The 23,534-nt window shown below is 37.5% G+C and overlaps 1 protein-coding gene across 1 annotated transcript in view; it reads right to left on the reverse strand.

Moving 5' to 3' along the window:
• Nucleotides 1-23,534, reverse strand: part of LOC142486927 (cadherin-19-like) — a 252,368-nt gene that overhangs the window by 138,644 nt on the left and 90,190 nt on the right. Inside the window, exons 2-3 of the mRNA XM_075585433.1 lie at nt 20,326-20,668; nt 4,063-4,357 (exon numbers count right to left, since the gene is read on the reverse strand). Of these exons, the coding sequence (XP_075441548.1) occupies nt 4,063-4,357; nt 20,326-20,523 (493 nt within the window). The 5' untranslated portion in view covers nt 20,524-20,668. The remainder of the gene's footprint in view (nt 1-4,062; nt 4,358-20,325; nt 20,669-23,534) is intronic.

The raw sequence follows: 23,534 nt of genomic DNA on the forward strand, positions 1-23,534 counted from the left end.
ATGACAGATCGCCAGATTTCAATCCGATCGAAATGGTCTGGCATCAGCTGAAGGACCATAGCCGGAAAGTGGTGAAACCCTCCAAAAAGGATGAGTTGGCGAAAGGCATAATGAGTTTTTGGAACGATGTACTCACCGTGGAATGCTGCAATAAATATATAGACCATATTGCGACTGTGTTGCCCATTGTGATCGCGCGTAATGGGCAAACATCAGGAAAGCAGTACTGTACTGTAGTATTGTAAGTACAGTATGATACAGGTAAGTATGGCACAGATTTTTTTCTTTCCTAATAGTCATAGTATACAGTAGTTACAGTATAGACTAGTTTGACAATACTAACTGCATACACAATGCCATAATGCCATAATACAGTATGCACCTACAGTACAGTAACTGCTCAATTTTTTTCTTTCCAGAGAGAGCAGAACCAGCCATCTGGTTACATAGTATTTAACAGTAGTCAGAGTATACAGTAGTTCCAGTTTAGACTAGTTTGACAGTACTACAGTAACTGCCTACTATAGTCCAATGTGGAGTAGCTATACAGTACACAATGCCATAATACAGTATGCACCTAACTGCTCATTTTTTTTATTTCCAGAGAAAGCAGCACCAGCTATCTAGTTCTACACATCACACAATGCCATAATACAGCACGCACATAACTGCGCTCATTTTTTGTTTTCTTGTCTTTTCAGGAAAAAGGGATGGCCTGGGGGGGGGGGTTGTGTGCATTCTAATCTGTTTGTGCAGTCAAGTGTACAGTACTGTATATAAACAGCAGTAATAATGTTCACAAAACCTCTCCTCTCTCAATGAACTACTGTACTGTACACAGAATGAGGAAGAAGATAAAAACGGAAAAAAATATATTACTATACTGTATATATATATATATATATATATCTATATATATTATAAATTATATATTATTAAATAATATTATTATAAATGTGCATTATTCATGTTTATCCATGTTTTGTAAATGTTTTCTAAATGTTTATCCAATTTCAATCTGCCAAAAGAACTTAATAAAGACGGCATTATGTATTATTCATGATTATTTTTATATTTGTATTTTTTGGTTCCTGATAAAATAAAATAAATATTTATTTACATTCCTGCTAATCATAATCATTGACAACAACCCCCCCCTCCCCACACCTACAGTACACCAAAGAAAAAGAATGAATGACAAAACAAAATGAATCAGTTAATGTTTTATTTAACTCTCAATTTTTTTTTTTGGGCACTCACTCAAGCAAGCACTGGTGGGTGAAGTTATAGGCGCATGCGTATTAATCAACTAGCTCCCATCCGAAAGAGGATTACAGTACACACAGGCGCATAGAGAGGTGATGCTCTGCTAGGGACTGATTAAAAACACAATGGCAAGCGTTTTATATTTATTTTTTTTGTTCCTGGTAAAATAAATATTTATTTACATTCCTGCTAATCATAATCATTGACAATGGTTTTTTTTAACTCTCAATTCTCACAATGCTGTGCAAATCAGATTTACATTTCAAATTCGAGAAGGGATTTTCCAAAGCGTTACCGTAAACAAAGCCTCAAAGGGTTGGGGGGGGGGGTTGGGTGAGTCATGCGCAGTAACCAGATAGCTCCCATCTCAAAGAGGATTACACGCAGGCGCAGTGAGGCTTTTTAGCTCAGCTATGGACAGATTAAGAACACAATGTCAAGCTTCAAAAAATTAATGACTCTGTGGAGGGGGGGGGGTTGGGTGAGTCATGCGCTGTAATCAGATAGCTCCCATCTCAAAGAGGATTACACGCAGGTGCAGTGAGGCTTTTTAGCTCGGCTATGGACGGATTAAGAACACAATGTCAAGCTTCAGAAAATTAATGACTCTGTGGAGGGGGGGGGGTTGGGTGAGTCATGTGCAGTAATCAGATAGCTCCCATCTCAAAGAGGATTACACGCAGGCGCAGTGAGGCTTTTTAGCTCGGCTATGAGCGAGCCTTGTGTGTGTTCGTGGGGGAGGGGGCTACAGGATAAAGCTGCATGAAATTCAAAGATAATGACATACTGTACTTTAATTTCAAAAGGCAGTTCATCATAATAATATGATCCCTACACCCCCAAATACAGTACGTAAAAACCATGTGCAGTCAAACGCACAGGGTCGCAGTCAAAAGCTACAGCACAGATTGAATATCGTAATACAGTATCAAGATGGTTTTTGCAGGCTTGTGGAGAAAAAAAAAATTAGAATAAAAAAAATGTTTTTTTTTTGGTCACTCAATCAAGCAAGCAGTGGTGGGCGAAGTTACAGGCGCATGCGCAGTCATCACCTGCTGTCAAGCAGGAATGTGATTGAAACCAGACACACGTTCAAAGGAATGGTGTGGGAGAGGAGATAAGAAGTTGCAAATTATCCTGAGCTGTCTATGCCGAAATGTGACACTGTTACAGTACTGTACACGCCTATGCATTTCAACAACTTTCAAATGAGACATACTGTACAGTACAGCACTGCAAATGCATGTATACTTGAAATATGCAAATTTACAATTACTGCGCGTGCACACACAGACTGTGTACTGACGTATGTTGAACCGCGAAGGTATTAGACTTCCAAGACAACAGCTCGCAAACTCCCCCCTGAGTTTTTACACGGCATTGCAGTATTGCAGACAGCGAGAATAAAATACTAATATCACGAGCGCTAAAATAACGCAATTCACTCCGGGCAAAAAAAAAACGCACCTAACCGGGATTATCTGAGAGCCGAGTATCTAGCCGTTTTAGACTCAGGTCGGCCGCCACTGTATAGAGTATACTAGTTAAAAAAAGTAGAGACGAGTCATATAGGGTACCTACATATCTATTAAGAATTACAATACATACTGTACCACAGATAAGGGTATTAAAAAATAACTGGATCTAGCTGACTGGTGTATACTGGTCATATACTGGTGAATAGAAATAGAAATGATGCTCCCATTCTCATAACTCATTCTCTATGCATTACCAAATAAAAAAAATATTATTATTTACTGTAAGTCAACAGATTTTGGTGTTAACTTGAATGCAACTGGAACTGATTGACTGTTATAGCTAGGTTTTATTTTGAGAGAGTAGGACTGAAGGTGGGTCTGACTTTTTTTAAATTGAATATTGCTTCTTTTTTTTTAACCATAACCACAGATGATGGTGAGTTCATTTTTATTAGTTCAGTTTTGTTCTTCCCCACTGGAACTGATTGCCTGATTTACAGATAGACACGAGATAGGTCAGAGGGTGGTGATAAAGGAAAATAGAACCTAAATATTACCTAATTCCAGTTAAAAAGCAAAAAAAAAACAAATGAAGAAACTAGTCTGGACTAAACTGGGTGATTGAGACAAGTCAGATGGTGGGTGCCTTGTTTCTGTTTAGTATAGTAATCAAACCAGTCAAATAAATATTTATAAATCATGTATTAAATCATAATAATTATTTCTTGTCTCTCTCTGCCTCTCTTTTTGTTTCCCACTCTTTAATCCTTCCCATTTGATTGTCTTTACTAATAAGTTGCTCCACCCTTCCCCTGCAACTACATGGTAGTGGCATCAGCAGGGGAAGAGAGAAAGAAGAAGGGAAATTAAATGTAATAAGATCCTAGGCAAGCAGAAACCAGAACGAGATTGTATCTCAATTTCGCCTCTGGTCTATCACAGAGATGTTAACCTGATTTTAGATCTCTTTTTGGTTGTTTAACATAACCATTTACAGATATAGTACTTATTGTAGATTGTCAGTGATACAGTATGTATCATGTATTTAGTTTTTCAATTTTTTAACTTCCTGTAAAAGCACAGTGCAGAAAAATCATGATATTACTTTATGTAAGCAATTACAAATATGGTCTTATCAGTATATGACTGTAAACCGTGTGTACTACTGATGCAAAAAAAGCATGAGATTTATCATGCTTTCGATAAACAGTACTTGTTAATGTTTTTCTCATCACTGTTGTACCAGTTTTCCTCCAAGTAGCCTTTAACAGATAACACAACGGAAGCCAATGTTTAAACATTTTTTTCTGTTACATACCTTGAGGAGACATCTCAGGGACAGAAGCCATATAAGGTCCATTGATAAACTTTGGTTCATTGTCATTAACATCTTTAATTTTTATAATAAATTCAGACTCTGGTTCAACAGGAACACCCGTGTAACTATTTATGGCCTGAGCTCTTAGGGTGTATGAAGCTTTTTCTTCTCTGTCAAGTTTTTTTAGAACATAAATTACTCCAGAATTTTCATCTATAGTGAAAAGAGTTTTTGCTCCATCTCCTGATAAAATGTATTTGAATGACCCATCATGTTTGTCCAAATCAGATCTTAGCTGTTGAATCAAGGAAAAGAATTAAGATTTTTAGAAACAAGAAAGCAATATCACAAGGTCAGTAATGCTCCATTCATTTCACGTAGATCTAGGTTATTGCCATTTAGTTTTTTTTTCTGATTAAACATTCACTCATCCTTTGGTTCTACAAAAAATATTGACTTTGCCAAAACTTGATTTGTTTTTGTTTGGGTTTGGCTTTCCACCAAATTATGGAAAAAAATAAATTAAGCAGAAAAAGCTAAAATAATATAATAAAGCATGCACAAATGTTTAAAATAAGTATTAAACAAAATTAGGAAATTAAAATAATATAACAGATATGGCGAGAAACATCCCAAGTTTTCAAATCCACTATAGAGATGGGAACTTGGCCTGCTGTCCTGGCTTTTGTTTTAATTAATGTTTGGTTTTGATTCCAAAAATATTGTGTTTTTAAATTTAAGGTTCTAATTTCACACACCCAGTTTTGCCTAGAGATGGGCAAAAGTGGCAAAGTTCAGCTTGCAAATGTTTGCACAAAAGTTTATATTTCTATGCAAATGCACTACAGTTTGTTTTGTTATAAAACAAAATGAAAAAGCAATTTTGCGTTTTGCAACTAGATTTTGCTTTGAAAAACATTCATCCAGAACCTGTAATGGTTTTTCTATAGAGGAAAGAGAAGAGAGAAATTGGAGTGAGAGGACAGAGGGGAGGGAGGTAGAGAGAGAAGCTCGGGATTAGCTAGCAAAGAAAAGCCTCTGGGGCCTATTCAGGTAGCTTTGATAAAACCACTGACATATCGAATGATTTGACATGACCTACCTCAAGTCCTGACATTTCTGTTATCATGGTATTCAGAAAGGGTTATCGCAAGTCAGACACCGGTTGGTAGTAAAATGCCATACCGCTCGACTTAGGAGTGTCTTTAGCAGAGTCTTTTTCTACGTTCTGCCAGTGCTATCTGCCTGTAGTCTGCAAGAGCTGCGCAGAGAGAGCTGCACAAAGAGAGCTAGCTATATCTCCTTCACAGCTCTTTAAAGCGATCACACTGTTTTTATTTTATTTTAATTACACTGTATTGAAGCAGGGGGTTTCCGAATCTGAACTCCATTAATTTCAGCCACGGGACACCCTGCTTCCCAAGTTACTGTACAGACTGAAGTGACATCATCTTAAAGACAGGGAAGCAAATGCTACCTGATTAGCTGGCTTCCCTCCCTTTTAGTGGGGATAACATTAAAAAAAAATGGAAACCATAACATGGTACTGATGAGGCGGCCGTTATTTGAACGGATCTCGAATTGGAAGTCGATATAATCCCCTAATTCTCCACGGTTTTGGCGCGTTATTTTTGTTGAAATGACCGCGACACATTAGATGCCCAAAGCAGGGACCCCTGCTGTGTGAATGCTACCGGCGTCTGCCTTTATGTAATAGACGCGCAATAAGAGAGTCTGAATCAGTCACTCTAACTGCGCGCCTCTCACAGGCGATCGCGGGGGTTTTATTAAAATTCTAAAATTACAGTTTTGTAGCAGGGGGTCTCCGAAGCTGAACCACATTGATTTCAGGCCCGGGGACCCCCCACTTCTGATTGGCTCAAGTACCATGTGAGGGCGGCCATCTTTCTTTTGATGACGTCGTCTTAAAGGCAATTGAAGCACAGCCATTCTGATTGGCTGGCGTCATTGCCTTTAAATGACGTCATCAAATTAAAAAAAAAAAATAATCCCATGGTTTTCACAGCCCAATCAGGGCCGTGGGAACCATATGACGAAAATGTGACAGAGAAGGAAAAAGCTTCATACACCCTAAGAGCTCACGCACACAATAAATAAAAATAAAAAATGTAAGCAGCTTCATTACCTTAGCAGCCATACAATGCCCGCTAAGACAATGAAGTGGTTAAGGCACAGGTGCCAACCCTGTGTGTAAAAAAAACTAAAACATGGCCAACACAGTACAGGACATTTAAATAAATCACCCCCCCCACACACCACCAAACACACATACATTACATTAATGGGCCAAATAATCTATTATCCATATCTGGATAATAGTTATTTGGGCCATTAATGTAATGTATGTGTGTTTGGGGGTGCGGAGGGGGGGAGGGGGTGATTTATTTAAATGTACTGTACTGTGTAGGCCATGTTTTAGTTTATTTTTTTTATAAAAATTTTTTATCCAGATATGGATAATAGATTATTTGGCCCATTATTAAACACATTAAACACATTAACTACCGTAGCATAATAAAATAAATACAGTTCTACTTACCACTGCAATACAGTATAAATCCCCTCCACCAGCAAAGTACATCTGTCCTCTGTTGCCAAAAATACATAGCAAATACATTCTGACACATACAGTAACATCTCCAAATAAAAACGGCACAATGCAAATAAAAATAAATCTCATCTCCCAAGAACACAGCACCTACAGTACAGTACAGTTGGCAAATCAATATCTAACAAATGGCTATCCAAAAATTTAATTTTACAATGTGTACAGTACATGATGCAAACAATCTGTGCATCATTTACTGTACACTACAGTATGCCAAGCAATGCTCTAAATAAAATAAAATACAAATCAATCCATTCACAAATCAATTAAAATACAATCCAAATCAATTACACAATTCACTATTCAAATCCTAGAAACAAAACAAAACAAGTAAACAGAAATAAATTACCATCAATCAACAAAATCTAACCAACAAAAAGCCACTATTAAAAAGCAAGACCCCCTTGAAATAAACTATTGCAAACACATTTGCACACCAAGCTGCAAAATACAGTTAAAAATTCATCAAAAAAAAGCAAGCAAACAAGAGCAATACAAGCTTTTATTAGCTCTATATTATGTATATCCATAGGGACATACATAAATACAGGGGCAATAAATGGACAAAAAAAAATTCAAAACCTGTACAAGCTAAATAAAATAAATTTCTCTTGTTTACTTACCATTAGATGACCCACTCACCGACTCGGAACAGCATGCTCTTGAACCAATCCAGGCACAGGAAACAGGAACCCATAAAATAAAAAAACCATAAAATAAAAAAACATAAAATAAAAAAACATGTCTTTGCCTTCTTTCTTCTACAGTACTTGTACTCCATTGCGTCAGTCTTGGGGCTTCTTTACCTTAGCCGGGTCTTCTGGGGTCTTCTGCCGCCTCTCCCCGGACTTCTTCTTAGAGGGGAGGTCCTCCCTCCACGCCGTCTTGGCTGTAAAATGAGACGACATTGGCTTTTATAGGCCTATGATGTCACATTTTCGTCATATGGTTCCCATGGCCCTGATTGGGCTGTGAAAACCATGAGATTAAAAAAAAAAAATTTAATTTGATGATGTCATTTAAAGGCAATGACGCCAGCCAATCAGAATGGCTGTGCTTCAATTGCCTTTAAGACGACGTCATCAAAAGAAAGATGGCCGCCCTCACATGGTACTTGAGCCAATCAAAAGTGGGGGGTCCCCGGGCCTGAAATCAATGTGGTTCAGCTTCGGAGACTCCCTGCTACAAAACAGTAATTTTAGAATTTAAAAAAAACCCTCGATCGCCTGTGAGAGGCGCGCATTTAGAGTGACTGATTCAGACACTCTTACTGCTCGTCTATTGCACAAAGGCAGATGCCGGTAGCATTCACACAGCAGGGGTCTCTGCTTTGGGCATCTAATGCGCCGCGGTCATTTCTTTAAACACAGCGAATTTTGTCCCCGTTGTGATCACGCAAAAATTACCGCCTGAAGTGTTCGAATAACGGCCGCCCCATCAGTACATCCACCAATTGGATTGGTGGATGTACTATTTGTCAGTCAAATGTGACATCACAGGCCTTATATAAGGTCTGTCACATCTCATTTTACACCAAGAAGCAGTTGGATGAACATCTCATTGACCTATTGGAGAAGAAAGAAGAGAAGAAAGAAGGAAGAAAAAAGAACTACTCAACGCAGACTCCTCTTCAAGCAACTGAGGATCATGCACTTCTTTGCATCATGGTGTTGAGGATCATTGCGACGTGGGGCAAGAGTTGGTGCCGCTGTTGGTTGAGGAGGATGAATCTTGATCCCAGAAAAGGAAAGAAACACATTGATTGTATTTTATTCAATTGTGTATTTATTTTTAGGATGCCCACTGACTGGCAATGTCTTTATCTATGCCCCTTCCAGGGTATAGATAATCACATTGACAATTAATGCCTTTTTGGGATTTTTTTTTTTTTTTATTGAATTGTAATGTCCTTTTTTTTGTGATTGCTTTTTTTTTAGGTTGCCCACTTATTTCAGTTGTTGCGATACTTGCCCATATTGTGGGCATGGTTTACCACAGTGACAATCAATGATTTTATTGGCAAATGTTTGTTTTTATTGAATTGTAATGTCTTTTATTTTGTGGTGTTTGTCTTTTAGGTTGCCCATTCATTGCCATTGTGGCAATCCATGCCAATATTGTTGGCATAGTTTACCACAGTGGCAATCAATGGGTAGATGGTTTGGGGTGATGGGGGTCATGGTCTGGGGATGGTGTTTATGCCCCCGGGGTAGGTAGCGGGTAGGGTTTACCACTTAATTACTGTAGTGGTTACTGACCGCTATGGTAATTAAGGGGTTAGTGGCCAGTAGTTAGTTTAAAAAAAAAATATTTTTATATTGATAGTGTCCACAAAGGCCAAGGATGAAGAAAAGGACGAGGGCAGCCTTCATCCTGGCAGGAGTAATTACAACTTGAATTTCCGATATGCTGGCTGGGTAATTTTTTTTTTCTAATGGGCAACTGCGCTAATATCCACATCTGGATAACATTTCTTTTGCCCGTTGCCCATTACTGTACTGTATGTTTTGGGGAGAAGGTGGTTGTTGTTGGTAGAGGGGGTAGGTAGTAGGGTGCCCATTCATTGACATTGGGGTTATCTTTGCTCACATTGAGGGCATAGGTAACCATACTGGCAATCATACTGGGGCGAATTGGATAGTATTGGTTCTTGTATTGTATTTTAATGTTGATTGGTGGTAGAGGGGGTGGGTGAATGTGGTATTTGGCGGGTGTTTAGGCCTACCCAGTGGGTAGCAGGGTGTGTTAACTCCTTAATTACCTTTGTGCTAGTAACCACTGAGGTAATGAAGGGGTTAACTCCTACTGCAATCCTCCCGGTAGGCCTAAACACCCACCCTGGGGCAAATCCAACCTTCAACCCCACCCCCTCTACCCCAGCCGCTAAGGTAATGAAGAAGCTGAATGTAACTGTATTTTTATTACATAGGATGAAAGCAGGGGGTCCCTGGAGCTGGTATTAATGTGTGTGAGCTCCTGAGACATACAGCTTCAATCTGATGTATTGAAAATATATTTTCTCCATCAGTCACATCGTGTGTGCCATCTCGCCTCCCTTCAGTTGGCAAGATCAGAATGTTTGAGTTTCAGCCGCAATGTGCATCTCGGAGCTACCTGAATAGCTTGATTTGTCAATAAATGCGAATTTGAGCATGTTGTGAGCTACCACTCAGTTTATCTGAGCAGGAGTGCTATCGATCGGGAAGAAGCATTTTTCAAGTGAGTTTGCCATGTTATCAGAACTTTCTGAATAGCTACATATGCAAACTCGCTGGAAAAGTGATCAAAACTGTCAATAGCTCACTTATCAAAGTTACCTGAATAGGCCCTCTGTCTCTCCTCTCTACCCATATTTCAGGTTCTGGAAGTTTATAATGTTTGTTGAAGCAAACTCTGGTGGCAAATGTAAATTGCATGCATGTTTTTTCAGACAAATTCACAAAAGTTAGATCTTGCAAAAAAAAAAACTGCCTTTTTTTCCATCTGATTATACATGTAATTCGCAAAACGTTTGCCCATATCCAGTTTTTCCCATCTGTACTGTCAACTAAAGGTTCTAAAAAATGTTTTCAGGATGATGACATATAGGATTAAATAGTAAGTCTTACATTATGCATTTACATTTACAATACAATCAGTAAAGCAAAAAAGTACAGTCACACCAGTTAAATAATGCAATATATAGAAATGCATTCCAGGAAGAGCAAATAATGAAATAAGTATTTATCATATAACAGATAACAATCATAGATTAGCCAAGAACATACAGTATCTTTTAAATTGATCATAGATGAGTATGCACAATGGAGCAGATCTTCTGCTTGAACAGTTTACAGTCTATATAAAATCTGTATGTAACAGTAAAATATACAACCATGAGTTAAAAAGGACTGCTAAAAGAAAGTTAATTAATTGTGAGAACTATGCCCTTTGGATCCAATTAAATGTTAGAACTAGTTAATTAGAACTTAAACTTGGTCCATTCTTGTAAATAGGGCAGTACATTGAAAGGGCATAACACCATCCAATAGTTTTGATTAATATTGGAAAGAAATAATGTTAAACGGGAATGTAATGTCTCATTAGGATAATCATCCTTTTCATATGATAAAGACATACAGTATTGTAATAAAAGACCATTGCAATTATAATAATCATTTTAAATGACAGTATGCACTTATTATTAATCTGCTTTACTAAACGTTAATGAGGGAAATGCTGGCTGATCTGATCAGCAACAAAATGTTCATTTTTGTGACCTTAGAAACAAGTGATAACAAAATTAAAGGCACAATTTTTGAAATGTACATCAGCTTTCATTTATCACATGCAATTTACTAATCATATTGCAATTACTCTTGCATTTTAAAATTTGCAAGCTCTGCATACAATTCCTAATATTCTTTATTCTTCAAGAGAATATAAGTCATATGAAAACCCATAAAAGGAGATATTTATCAATGTTTCCTGGCTGCAAAACGGAGGCCAATAAATGCTCTAATATTTATCGGGGGAAACTATTCCCATGGAAATATATATGATTTTCTTCTTTGAAAATCTGGTACAGTATTTTGCACTATTCTTTCCCCTGTTTTGCAATGGAGAAACTTTGATAAATTGCACCAATAATATAGCAATTGAACAGATACATTTTCAAGTTTAAGTTTGCATTTTGTCTTGGTTTATACAGATGCAGCAGCCATTATTTTAACAAATCACGCGGTGCATACCTTGGAATACCCACGTCATGGCACGGGATTTCTTCCAACCGTACCGCCTTTAGACGCGAGTGCAGGCAAGTGCATAAAATGGCATTTTAGAATTCTGTTTTTTAAATACCTGAAATTGACACATTAGCACAGTAGCACAGTACTGTACACATTACAATTCTTTCATTTAATTGCATTTAATTGCACACAATCCATGAAATTCAAACAAAGCAACCGCGATAAACTTGTGTGCTTGGGCCATTGGCCAGATTCATGTTGTGTGGAGTACAGCAGTGCACATGAAAACAGCACCGTGATTTCTTAAAATAATGGCCGCTGCATCTGTAGCACTATGTCAAAGTTGAAAATTAGCATACATGTCTCAATTATCTTTAATTCACCATAAACATTGTAAACCAGCATTTTCAAAATAATGCTATACAGTACCTGATAATAAAATAAAGTCTGGGCTACTTTACTAAGTATTGTTCCCCCAACCCACCACCTACATTATTATCTCACATGCCTAGAATCCATTTTTACACTGTTATTATTCATGCAAAATTCAAAAGGGTTATGTCAGCAAAAAGAAAAGCAAATCAAGGACACAGGAAAGACATTGGAGCTTTACGGGTAGTGAGCAGGAAACCTTTTTTTAGAACAACTTTGTGTGTGTATGTGTATATATATATATATATATATATATATATAGAGAGAGAGAGAGAGAGAGAGAGAGAGAGAGAGAGAGAGAGAGAGAGAGGAGAAGGAGAGAGAGGGAGAGATGCTTGTAAACAAGCATTTTTGAGACAATCTCAGGCTCCGTTTTAGCAGGGGACTCCACGTGGTTGCTGCTGTGCTATCTGGCACTCCACGCTGACTGCAACCGGATGTGGGATGTCTTTACTGTGTTGCCTCCTATTCGGCTCCTCTGGCAACAGAGATTCCTCCACAGAATGTCCTGGCTGCCGATGGTACACGCTGGTACTTGCTGCTAGTAACATCTGCTTTCTCAGCTCCCTTCCTCACAGCTGACGTTTAGTGATGTGGCAATTTAGACACACAAATGGCACCCTATGCATTTCGTCAGAGCGACGTCATCAGGGGTACCATCACTACATATCATACAGTATATATAGGCTACATTCATCTGCACACATTTAAGCAATAATCCAATTAAATTTGCATAATTGTTCAGTCATGAAACTCTATTCACTATAGAGAATGTTTGTAAAGAAAACAACATTGATCCATTCAATATAATAATATAGCTTTAAATATCAATTGTTTTAACTTGGATGATATTCATAATATCATAACAAGATATGTAAGGAACCAGGTTCAATACTTACCAAATATCCTTCATAGAAATTATAAAAAATGAATAGAATGTAAAAAAAGGAGATCTTAACCACTAAACTAAAGGCTGCCCATCAGGGACCAGAATTGAGATATAGAAATGATGGCCACAATGCGAACCGCCTTTACGTGAAAAACCTAATGTAAAGTGTTGTGAAATGTGATATTGGTAATATAAATAATAAAACTATATATTGTGTATATATTTGTAATAAAACTAAGTATACATATATATATATATATATACACATTACTCACTTAGGGACGGGATGGAATCTGCTGAACCAGATTTCATTATACAAGAAAGGGAATGCATTAATGCTTTAACATTATTTATACGGATTTCATTTTATGTATATACATTGTATAGTTACATATTGGGTATATATTTCTACACTTGGGAGAAGGGAGTCTCTTGGCATGGTAATATATGTATATTACAATACGTGGTGTGATATAATAAGTGTACAGTAAGTGATTAGAATAAAATAAATGACATCAACTAATATTATGATGTCTGAACTTTTGTGTCTATGAATTAATTGAATGTGCAAAGAATACCATGTAACTACCACGCCAAGAGACGCCCTTCTCCCAAGTGTAGAAATATATACCCAATATGTAACTATACAATGAATATACACAAAACGAAATACGTATAAATAATGTTAAAGCATTAATGCATTCCCTTTCTTGTATATTGAAATCTGGTTCCCTAAGTGAGTAATGCCTCATCAGCGTGAGTTTCCTGATGTAACGATTTAAATCATAGTTTGAAAAGAAAGTCCTTTGGGGAGTAGAGAAACATGGTGTTGTGTCAGTGTATGTGATGATAGATTGTAAATAACATAGTTCACCGGCATGGCCATCATCAGTCTTCTCTTCTTCTGTCTTTGCATAAGTTTCTCTCCTCTGACCCCTCTGAATCTCTTTTTCTTCGATGTGGGGTCTGGGATGGTTGGTTCGGTAAACCGATTAATGAGGTTAGTGTAACAGCTAATATAAATAAAAGCAAAGGTAATTTTTGCAGTGGAAGATGTCGATGCTTAACCTGTAAACATCTAGGAAAAACAAATATATTTAAATATTTTTCAAATGGAACAACACGTGAATAATAAAATTAATTGCCTAACAACTTGTGTATTTAGGTTCGTGCCAATGCGACCTACAATATGTTGGCTGAACATCTAGGGCATTGAGCACACGATTTCTTGTACACCAGAGAAACGTAATTCATTGTTTCCATTTGCATAGCCTCTCTCGACATTTCACATTGGTACATGGTAAAGATCTGTGTACTCTTTCTATAATGGGGAATGAACACATCTCTCCCTCTTTAATGTGGGGCTATAGGTTTAGGAGGTTATGTATGTATGTCTTTATTTATATAGCCAGTCTTGGTTTGGGATGGGAAGGGAGCGATCAGGTCAGGAACACATCATGTGAATAAAAAAACATAAAAACAATAATTGTGCAGTATGTTAGTGCAGTGAGGACTGGATGCAAATCTTGGCTCTTTTAGATTTCCTACTTACAGCAAAGCTAAAAATATAGCGCAGTGGTCTGACTCAGTCAGGAAGTGTGTAGATAGTAGACAATTTTCTTGTTATATAATGGCCCAGATGGATTCTCATATAAAGGAACTGGTTCAGCAGTGTTGGTACTCAAATCCCAATGTAGTTCATGCAATGAAAAAGCAAAAACAGCCCAATGGTCTAGGTTGCAAAACAAATGGTTTATCTCAGGTAAAGGAATAGGAGATGTACTCACAATAAGTACAAATGAATTGTACACATATAGGTTTCTTTCGGCGATACAATGCTCATTCAGGCAGTAGAACTTCTCAGGATCCTCCTGTATCCCCAGCCTCGCCGCCGGCGGTGGCGTCTGACGTCACTTCCGACTCGCGGGTCGGAAGTGACGTCAGACACCACCGCCGGCGGCGAGGCTGGGGATACAGGAGGATACAGGAGGATCCTGAGAAGTTCTACTGCCTGAATGAGCATTGTATCGCCGAAAGAAACCTATACTGTATGTGTACAATTCATTTGTACTTATTGTGAGTACATCTCCTATTCCTTTACCTGAGATAAACCATTTGTTTTGCAACCTAGACCATTGGGCTGTTTTTGCTTTTTCATTGCATGAACTACATTGGGATTTGAGTACCAACACTGCTGAACCAGTTCCTTTATATGAGAATCCATCTGGGCCATTATATAACAAGAAAATTGTCTACTATCTACACACTTCCTGACTGAGTCAGACCACTGCGCTATATTTTTAGCTTTGCTGTAAGTAGGAAATCTAAAAGAGCCAAGATTTGCATCCAGTCCTCACTGCACTAACATACTGCACAATTATTGTTTTTATGTTTTTTTATTCACATGATGTGTTCCTGACCTGATCGCTCCCTTCCCATCCCAAACCAAGACTGTTTCTGTAGGAAATCTCTGCATATTTCCTGGAAAGGTTGAGAAGTATCTTTTTGGGTAACATCTCATGGTTTAATTTGTTTAAATAATTGTTTTGATACTTATGGAATTTGTGGCGCCTATTCAAATAATTTGAGTACACTTTATTTATATAGCGCAATTAGTGTACATAATGCTTCACATTAGTACTTCACGTGACAATCATACTGTAAATAACAAATAATACAAATAACAGATCATGGGAATAAGTGCTTCAGACATAGAGTAACATTTCGGAAGAGGAGTCCCTGCTCCGGGGAGCTTACAATCTAATCAGTTGAGAGAACATAAAGAGACAGTAGGAGGACATTCAGGTAAGTGCGTCTGCAGGGGGCCAAGCTTTATGTATCGTTTATAGTATTAGCCACGGTGCTACTCATATGCTTCCTTGAGGTGGTCTTCAAGGTGGAGAGAGAGGGTGCTAGTCCGGTATTGAGGGGAAGGGCATTCCAGAGGTGCAGGGCAGAAAGTGAGAAAGGTTTAAGACGGGAGAGGACTTTATATACAACGGGGGTAGAGAGAAGACATCCTTGAGCGGAACGGAAGAGTCGGGATGGAGCATAGCGAGAAATTAGGGCTGAGATGTAAGCATGAGCAGGAGTGTAAATCTTTAAAAGTGAAGAGGATAATTGAATGCGAGATGCGTGATTTGATAGGAAGCCAGGAGACTGATTTCAGCAGGGGAGATGCTGAGACAGATTTTGGAAATATTAGAGTGATTTTGGCAGCAGCATTTAGGATAGATTGTAGGGGAGACAGGTGAGAGGCAGAAAGGCCGGACAGCAGGAGGTTACAGTAATCGAGGCAAGAGAGAATGAGGGCCTGAGTCAAGGTTTTAGCAGTCGAGCAACAGAGGAAAGGGTGTATCTTTGATATATTGCGGAGGAAAAAGCGGCTGGTTTTAGATATGTTTTGAATGTGAGGGGCGAATGTGAGAGAAGAGTCGAGTGTTACCCCTAGGCAGAGTGCTTAGGCTACTGGGTGAATGATGGTACTTCCAACACTAATGTGGAAGGAGGTAGTAGAGCCAGGTTTGGGAGGAAGTATGAGGAGCTCTGTTTTTGCCATGTTAAGTTTCAGTCAGCGGATGGCCATCCAGGATGATATTCCAGAGAGACATTCAGAAACTTTGGTCTGTATAGCAGGTGTAAGGTCAGGGGTTGAAAGGTAAATTTGTGTGTTGTTAGCATAGAGGTGATTTTTAAACCCAAAAGATGTGATTAGGTCACCTAGAGAGAGTGTGTAAAGAGAAAAGAGAAGGGTCCCAGGACAGAGCCCTGGGGTACCCCCACAGAGAGATCGATAGAGGAAGAGGGGGGTTTAGCAAAAGAGACACTGAAAGTACGCTGGGAGAGGTAAGAGGAGATCCAGGATAGAGCTTTTTTCCGAATACCAAGGGTATGGAGAATGTGGAGAAGAGGGTTATGTATCAGAGAGACCTACTCGATGTATGTTCTCGGAACATTACATCCAGGCGGACTCAATGATTGCTTCAACGTCAGCACAGTAGTCTAGTAGTAAATGCTGTCCTATAGTAGGATTATTTCTGGAGGTCTGGTTTGGATGTGGTTCATCACGTTCCCTTTGGAGATAATGTCTATTCTGTAGTAGGTTTATTACTAACTAGAGTATACAGATTTCATTATATGTATACACATTGTATAGAGACATGTTGTGTATATATTTCTACACTTGGGAGAAGGGATTCTCTTGGCGTGGTAGTTACATGGTATTTCTTGCACATTCAATTAATTCATAGACACACAATAGTTATTTAGAATCACATAAATTCAGACATCATAATAATAGTTGGTCATTTATTTTATTCTATTCACTTACACTTATTAAAACCACATCACATATTGTAATATATATAATTATATACATTTAGTTTTATTATACATATAAACATAACATATAGTTTAATTATTTACATTTATCAATATCGCATTTCACAACACTTTACATTAGAAGGTTTTTCACGTAAAGGTGGTTCCCATCATGGCCATCATCAGTTATATATCTCAATTTTTGTCCCTTACTGGCAGCCTTTAGTTTAGCGGTTAAGTTCTACTTTATTAGTCTAATTTAAATTAAAAAAATGTCATTCCAAAATGAAATAAAAACAACTTTTAATATATTAAAGTTTATTACATTTTATTCCTATCTGTTAAAATCCTTTTTTACATTCTATATATTTTTTATAATTTCTATCAAGGATATTTGGTACGTATTGAACCTGGTACCTTATATATATCTTGTTTTTATATTACGACTATCATCCAAGTTAAAACAATTGATATTTAAAGCTATACTTATTACAGTATATTGAATGGATCAATGTTGTTTTCCTTACAAACATTCTCTATAGTGCATAGAGTTTCATGACTGGGCAATTATGCTAATTTTATTGAATTATTGCTTACTGCACCGACACACTTTATTCTAGCAAATACCCAGTATGTACCTGGCAGATACCTGGAATGCGCCGCTCCTCACCTCTGACAAGCCCCGTTGCGTTTGCCTTCCCAGCCTGGGTTCATGCCTGGCTGATGGGCGGCTGATCTGTTAAATGATAATGATTAGGATTTAATAGGCTTCAATGCTTCGCGTGTCTACCAGATGGCATAAATTCATGAATTGTAATGCAGTATATATATATATACTGTGCAGTATTGCAGCCAGCGGGAATAAAATGCTTCAATCCCTGCCTGGAAAATAACCCAATGCACTCGGGCAGAAAACAGTCACAAACCTCAATACACCCGGGTATACCCGAATTCGTGGGACTAGCCGAGCTCGAATAAAGTGTGTCGCCAGTGTAATTGTGTGCAGATGATTAATAGCCTATATTTTCTGTGTGATATGTAGTAATGGTTCCCCTGATGAATTTGCTCTGACGAAACGCGTAGGGTGCTATTTGTGTGTCTAAATTGCCACATCACAAAGCGTCAGCTGTGAGGTAGAGAGCTGGGAAAGCAGAGGTTACTAGCAGCAAGTACCAGCGTGTACCATCGCCAGCCAGGACATTCTGTGGTGGAATCTCTGTTGCCGGAGGAGCCAAATAGGAGGTACACAGTAAAGACATTCTACATCCGGTTGCAGTCAGCGTGGAGTGCCGGATAGCACAGCAGCAACCACATGGAGTCCCCTGCTAAAACGGAGCTTGAGATTGTCTCAAAAACTGCCTGTTTCCTAGCATTGCTTGTGAGTGAGCATTTTTATACCTGTCCAGTCCTATTAAATTGTTTTACTTTAATACACTAGGAGTGCATCTGCACTCTTTTTTTTGTTTCTCTAGATATATTTCAAGGAATTGATGATTCCTGTGTACAGGCTGCAAAGACTCCAGAGGACAGTGTTATTGGGACTGGTTTTTGCATTTTTTATATTTTTTATTTGACTTTTTATACTATTTGTAATTTGTTATTTATTAGCACATGTTTATTGGATGAGGCATCAATATTAGCATTTAGGATTTTATACCCATTGATTTATAGGCTATTGTTATTTTATGTTATTATTGGTTTTTATGGGTTCATCCTTCACAGGTGTATTTATATTATTGGTATCTTATTAGAACAATGTGGAGCTTGTATCATGTCATAAAATTAGGCGCTGTTTTATTTTCTGTGTTATATATTGTCGTTGTACAGGTAAATCTCAGGTAAATCTCATTAAGTGCATTTTTGGGGGGGAAAACGTACTAAATGCACTTCCAGACTTGAAATTTCTTGATATTTCAAATTAAAACTCAATAAGTTATAGCTCAGAGTTACGAAACATGAAACTCATTGAGTATGATTTTAAAATAATGTCAAAAAGAACATTTTGTCGCCTTTTCCTCAGTACTCAAAGAATGCAGTTAATGACTTTTACAACGACAATATATAGATATATAAATAATACATATAACGAGGTAGTCCTCATTATCCAAAGTTTCACTTTGCAACGAATGGCATATCCAACGCTTTACAATGCCACCCTAAGGGTCGTTTTTCGACGCCGGAATGCGTTATCCAATGGTTACCACCACAGATTAACATGGGACTGACTCACTTTACAATGGTTTCACTATCCAACGCTACTTCAAGAATGGATTCCGTTGGATAACCGAGGACTGCCTGTATAAAATAAAAAATGAATAGACGATACTGTTCTGTGGCTAAAGAAATGCTTTTATATGTGCGAGGTTTCGAGATACACTGATCTCTTCTTCCGGCGGTGTTACAATGGATAAAGCAAAAAGGGTTTCACTTAAAAACAGTGCATCTTGGAATGTATATGACTGAAGCCATTCCCCCCACCCTGTGCAGTATGTGATTTATGACTTAAGGTGTTTAATGGCCACAGAATGGTATCGCCTATTCGTTTTTGATTATTAAGCTTGGCTAACACAGTACAGATACCTCTATATCTATCTATCTATCTATCTATCTATCTATCTATCTATCTATCTATCTATCTATCTATACAGTGTTCGACAAACCTATACATTTGCACACCCCGGGCGAGTGGATTTAACATCATGGCGAGCTCCTATTGGCCCAAGCAGCACACGTGTGGTACTAGGTGGCGAGTATATTTTTTTGTTTGGCGAGTAGATTTTTTGGTGATTTGTCGACCACTGTATATATATATATATATATATATATATACAGTATATCAACATACACAGTATAAGATTATGGGTGTCATGACTTGGTCTAAAATGATACTGTTCTGTACAAGTTCAGAAGTATAAATTTATAGAATAAAAATTTAAATGAATTAATTTTAGTGTCTTTCTCAGTCCCTCTCAGTTTTTCTCTCTCTGCCGTTCTCTTTGCCTTCATGCCAGCCTCCGTACACACTTCATCTCCCTTCCCCTGCTGTTGATAACACAAAAGAGGAAGGAGGGGTGGGTTTGTAGGAAGGGGGAAGTACTGCTGGAAATGAAAACAAAGTTTTTCCTAATTTTTTGTTTGGGCCCAGCACTCAGTTCCAAATGATGGGCTACATTTTTATCCGATTTCATAAGTTTGAGGGAGTCCAGATTTCAACAATTCAGACTTGCTCATCTTTAATTACAGAATAATAATACTGTAGACATTACCTGTCCAACATACACAGGTTCTGTTATTGTCTGTTCCTCCAAGACATAAAACTGGTTCCATACCCAACCTCGTTTGGTTCTTTGATTTAAAAGTTGATTCTGTTGAGTAACAGATTTCAGGATCTCCATACTGAAAAGACAGGGCCATAGTAAAGAGATTTCCACCGCCACGAACAGCCAAATAGAAAAGCTTTCCATGTTTGAATTCACTTTTTAAAAAATATGAATGCGTGAAAAAAAATAAACAAGTTACTATATATTCTTCAATTTGGAGTAGCACTTCACAGTTTTCAGTTATATCCTCTACTGTGGGACATCACGTACTGTACACATCTTCACAATTCTAGACAAAAAAAGAAATACAAAAATATATACTGTATTAATGCAAATGTATATTACATTATAATATTATACAGTAGCATGTCAATTCTTCAGATACTTTATTTATTTTGTTTAAAAAAACTGCAGAGCAATGCTAATTTGAAGATCAACACAGGTTTATAGAAAAATTATTTTGTATTTAGACTATCATTTTTAATAATTAAGAGGAAATATACAAACAACTGGTATAAAAAACTGTCGTATAAATATAATAATAAATAAACAAATATTAAGAAAGCTATAAATATGTTAATAATAAAACTATTCCGTATAAGGAGAGAAACATAGTTATATAAAAGAGTTATAGAACAAAACAATGAAAGTATAAATGATAATAATAATAATAATAATAATAATAATAATAATAATAATAATAATAATAATAATACTCTATATTCAAAATAATGTAAGTTTAAAAAATATAATAATGTAAGTTATTAAATACTCTCTGGAAAAAAAGTAGGGAAAGGAAGCACTAAACACCTTTACAGTTATGGTTATCCTGATGAAGTACAGGAGGGCCCCGGGAATACGGCGGGTTCCGTTCCAGGAGCCCGGCGTATAGTGAAAATCACCGGAAAGCAAATCCGGCGATATTCAGTTGCTTCAGCATTCGCAAATCGGCATTTTTGCCGTTCTGCGCATGCGCGACCTATGGTATGCGCGCGCAAACTACAGTATGCGCGCGCAAACTACGGTCTGCGCATGCGTGCCGGGCGCAACCGCCCATTCTGCGCATGCGCGATTTAAGAACCAAGATGGCGGCCCCCTTCTCGGTGCCGCCGTATCGGCGGATCACCGAAAAGCGGGGCGCCGAGAAGTGGGGCCTGCTTACACTTAAAAACAACAGTATTAAATTAACTTTATAACCGCAATGATAAATGAACCTAAAAACACCAGTAAAAAAAACAATAAAATCAATAAAAGTCCATTGTATAGGTCATGCTGCCAAAGTCCAAATCAGAGTATTTTCGAAATCCCCTCAAAAAGTCTGCCATAATAAATTTGGACGTTCTGGCGCAACGGGCTGCAACAAACAAATATGGAAAAATATATGGAAGAGAAAAAAGCGGCTAAACGTAGTATACACTCAAATAAGTTGTGTGTGGATACAGAAAATAAATACTTAGCTAGATAAAATAATGTTCTCAGAGATGTTTGATGTGTAAACTCCTTCTGAAGTCTTCAAATGGTGGAGCACTGCATCTTATTGAAGGAATACAGAGAACAGCATAGCATAATACCGTTTTTAATAAACACTTTAAAAGAAATTGCGTTGCAAACTCACAAACTGGTCTTGATTTTTGTGCAGTTGAATATTTAGCTTTTCAGCATGGCACTAAAGGAATGCTCTGTCCAGGAATTGTATCTGCAGTATCTGTAACTCACTCTACCTGGGGCTGTCCGCTCCACTCAGTATTGTTTCCCTCCTTCTGTATGTGGGCTACTGCAGTCTAGGCTCTCACCCTGGGCTGTGCTCTTGCTCATTCGATTTCCGCTCTGTCGAGGTCTTGCTGAGCTCTGTGTCCTGGTTCCACTTCCGGGTATGACGCGTCTAATGACGTCAATGTCAAACTACGGTGGCTCAACTAGTACACCCTACACGTTTCGTGAAGTTCATTCGCTTTATCATGGGATAGCGCCTTCAGCATAGTGTAGTTTATTAAATACCCACTAGCTTACAGGCAGTAGTTACCATAATTGTTAAATGAGGCTGATTCAATTAACATAATTGAGTGATGCTGATCTACACATTCACATGATAATTGATATAGATAGAGTTGAGTATGCATCCTTAATAAGATTGCAGTATTTTGTAAAAAAAAAAAAAAAAAACAGCAGAAAATGGAGACAATAAATTACATTAGTTTAGAATCTATAATCACTAGTGGGAGAGAGGGAAACCTACCAGTGGCCAGGACATACTGTAGAACTTTGAAATTGTAAGATAGATTTAAATATTGCATTAAGGAACATAAGTATATACTGTATTAAAACACACTGCCTTCGGACGCTGGTCATTTTTACATATGATAGAAATGTTAATAAACTATTTTTTTGAGATTTCCCTAAAAATGTACTTCTAAAGATCAGAATTGTAAACTTAGAAATTATAAAATACATTTATATTTTAGCAGAATGGATTAACCATTTCATATCTCAATTGATGCCGGGGTATTTGTTTTTAACTTGAGCATAAAATATAAAACTTAAAAAATTAATAAAAAATTGTCAAAAATTAGATTTGTATAAACCATTTTCTATAGTTGAAATGTATGGATCCTAAAAAAATATGAGATTATTAATCAACTTTTAGAGAATTATTTAATAATTCATGACAATGACGTTTTAGGCATATATTAATTTAAATATTACATTTAAAAAAGTTTTTTACTAAATTACAATTTTTGATAATTTTTTAACAATTTTTTAATTTTAGGCTCAAGTTAAAAACAAATACCCAGGCATCAATTAAGATATCTTGTAGTAGTGGTGAGCGCATAAAAAGAAGGGACCCTGCATGAGCTGAAACGGAGGAGACGGACGCTGGAGTGTTTTTATTTACATGTAAGTCTTGTAATTACTTGCTGGTTAATAAATTTACCTTTTTCTCATACAACCATATTTTCGCCCCTGCTTGGAGCTGTTTAAGAGAGAGGAACCATTCGAATCTTCCTTCCTACCATCACTGGGTATTATCCCTTGAAGTGGATCCCAAAGAAAATAATCCTAAAGAAACCCCGATGAGATTGGCTCACACTTGCTCGTGTGAGTAGATCTGGCATCAGCCTTTTTTGATATTGTTCACCATCCTTTCCCTGTGTATT

This window comes from Ascaphus truei, chromosome 2, assembly GCF_040206685.1.
Source record: "Ascaphus truei isolate aAscTru1 chromosome 2, aAscTru1.hap1, whole genome shotgun sequence".
NCBI lineage: Eukaryota > Metazoa > Chordata > Amphibia > Anura > Ascaphidae > Ascaphus > Ascaphus truei.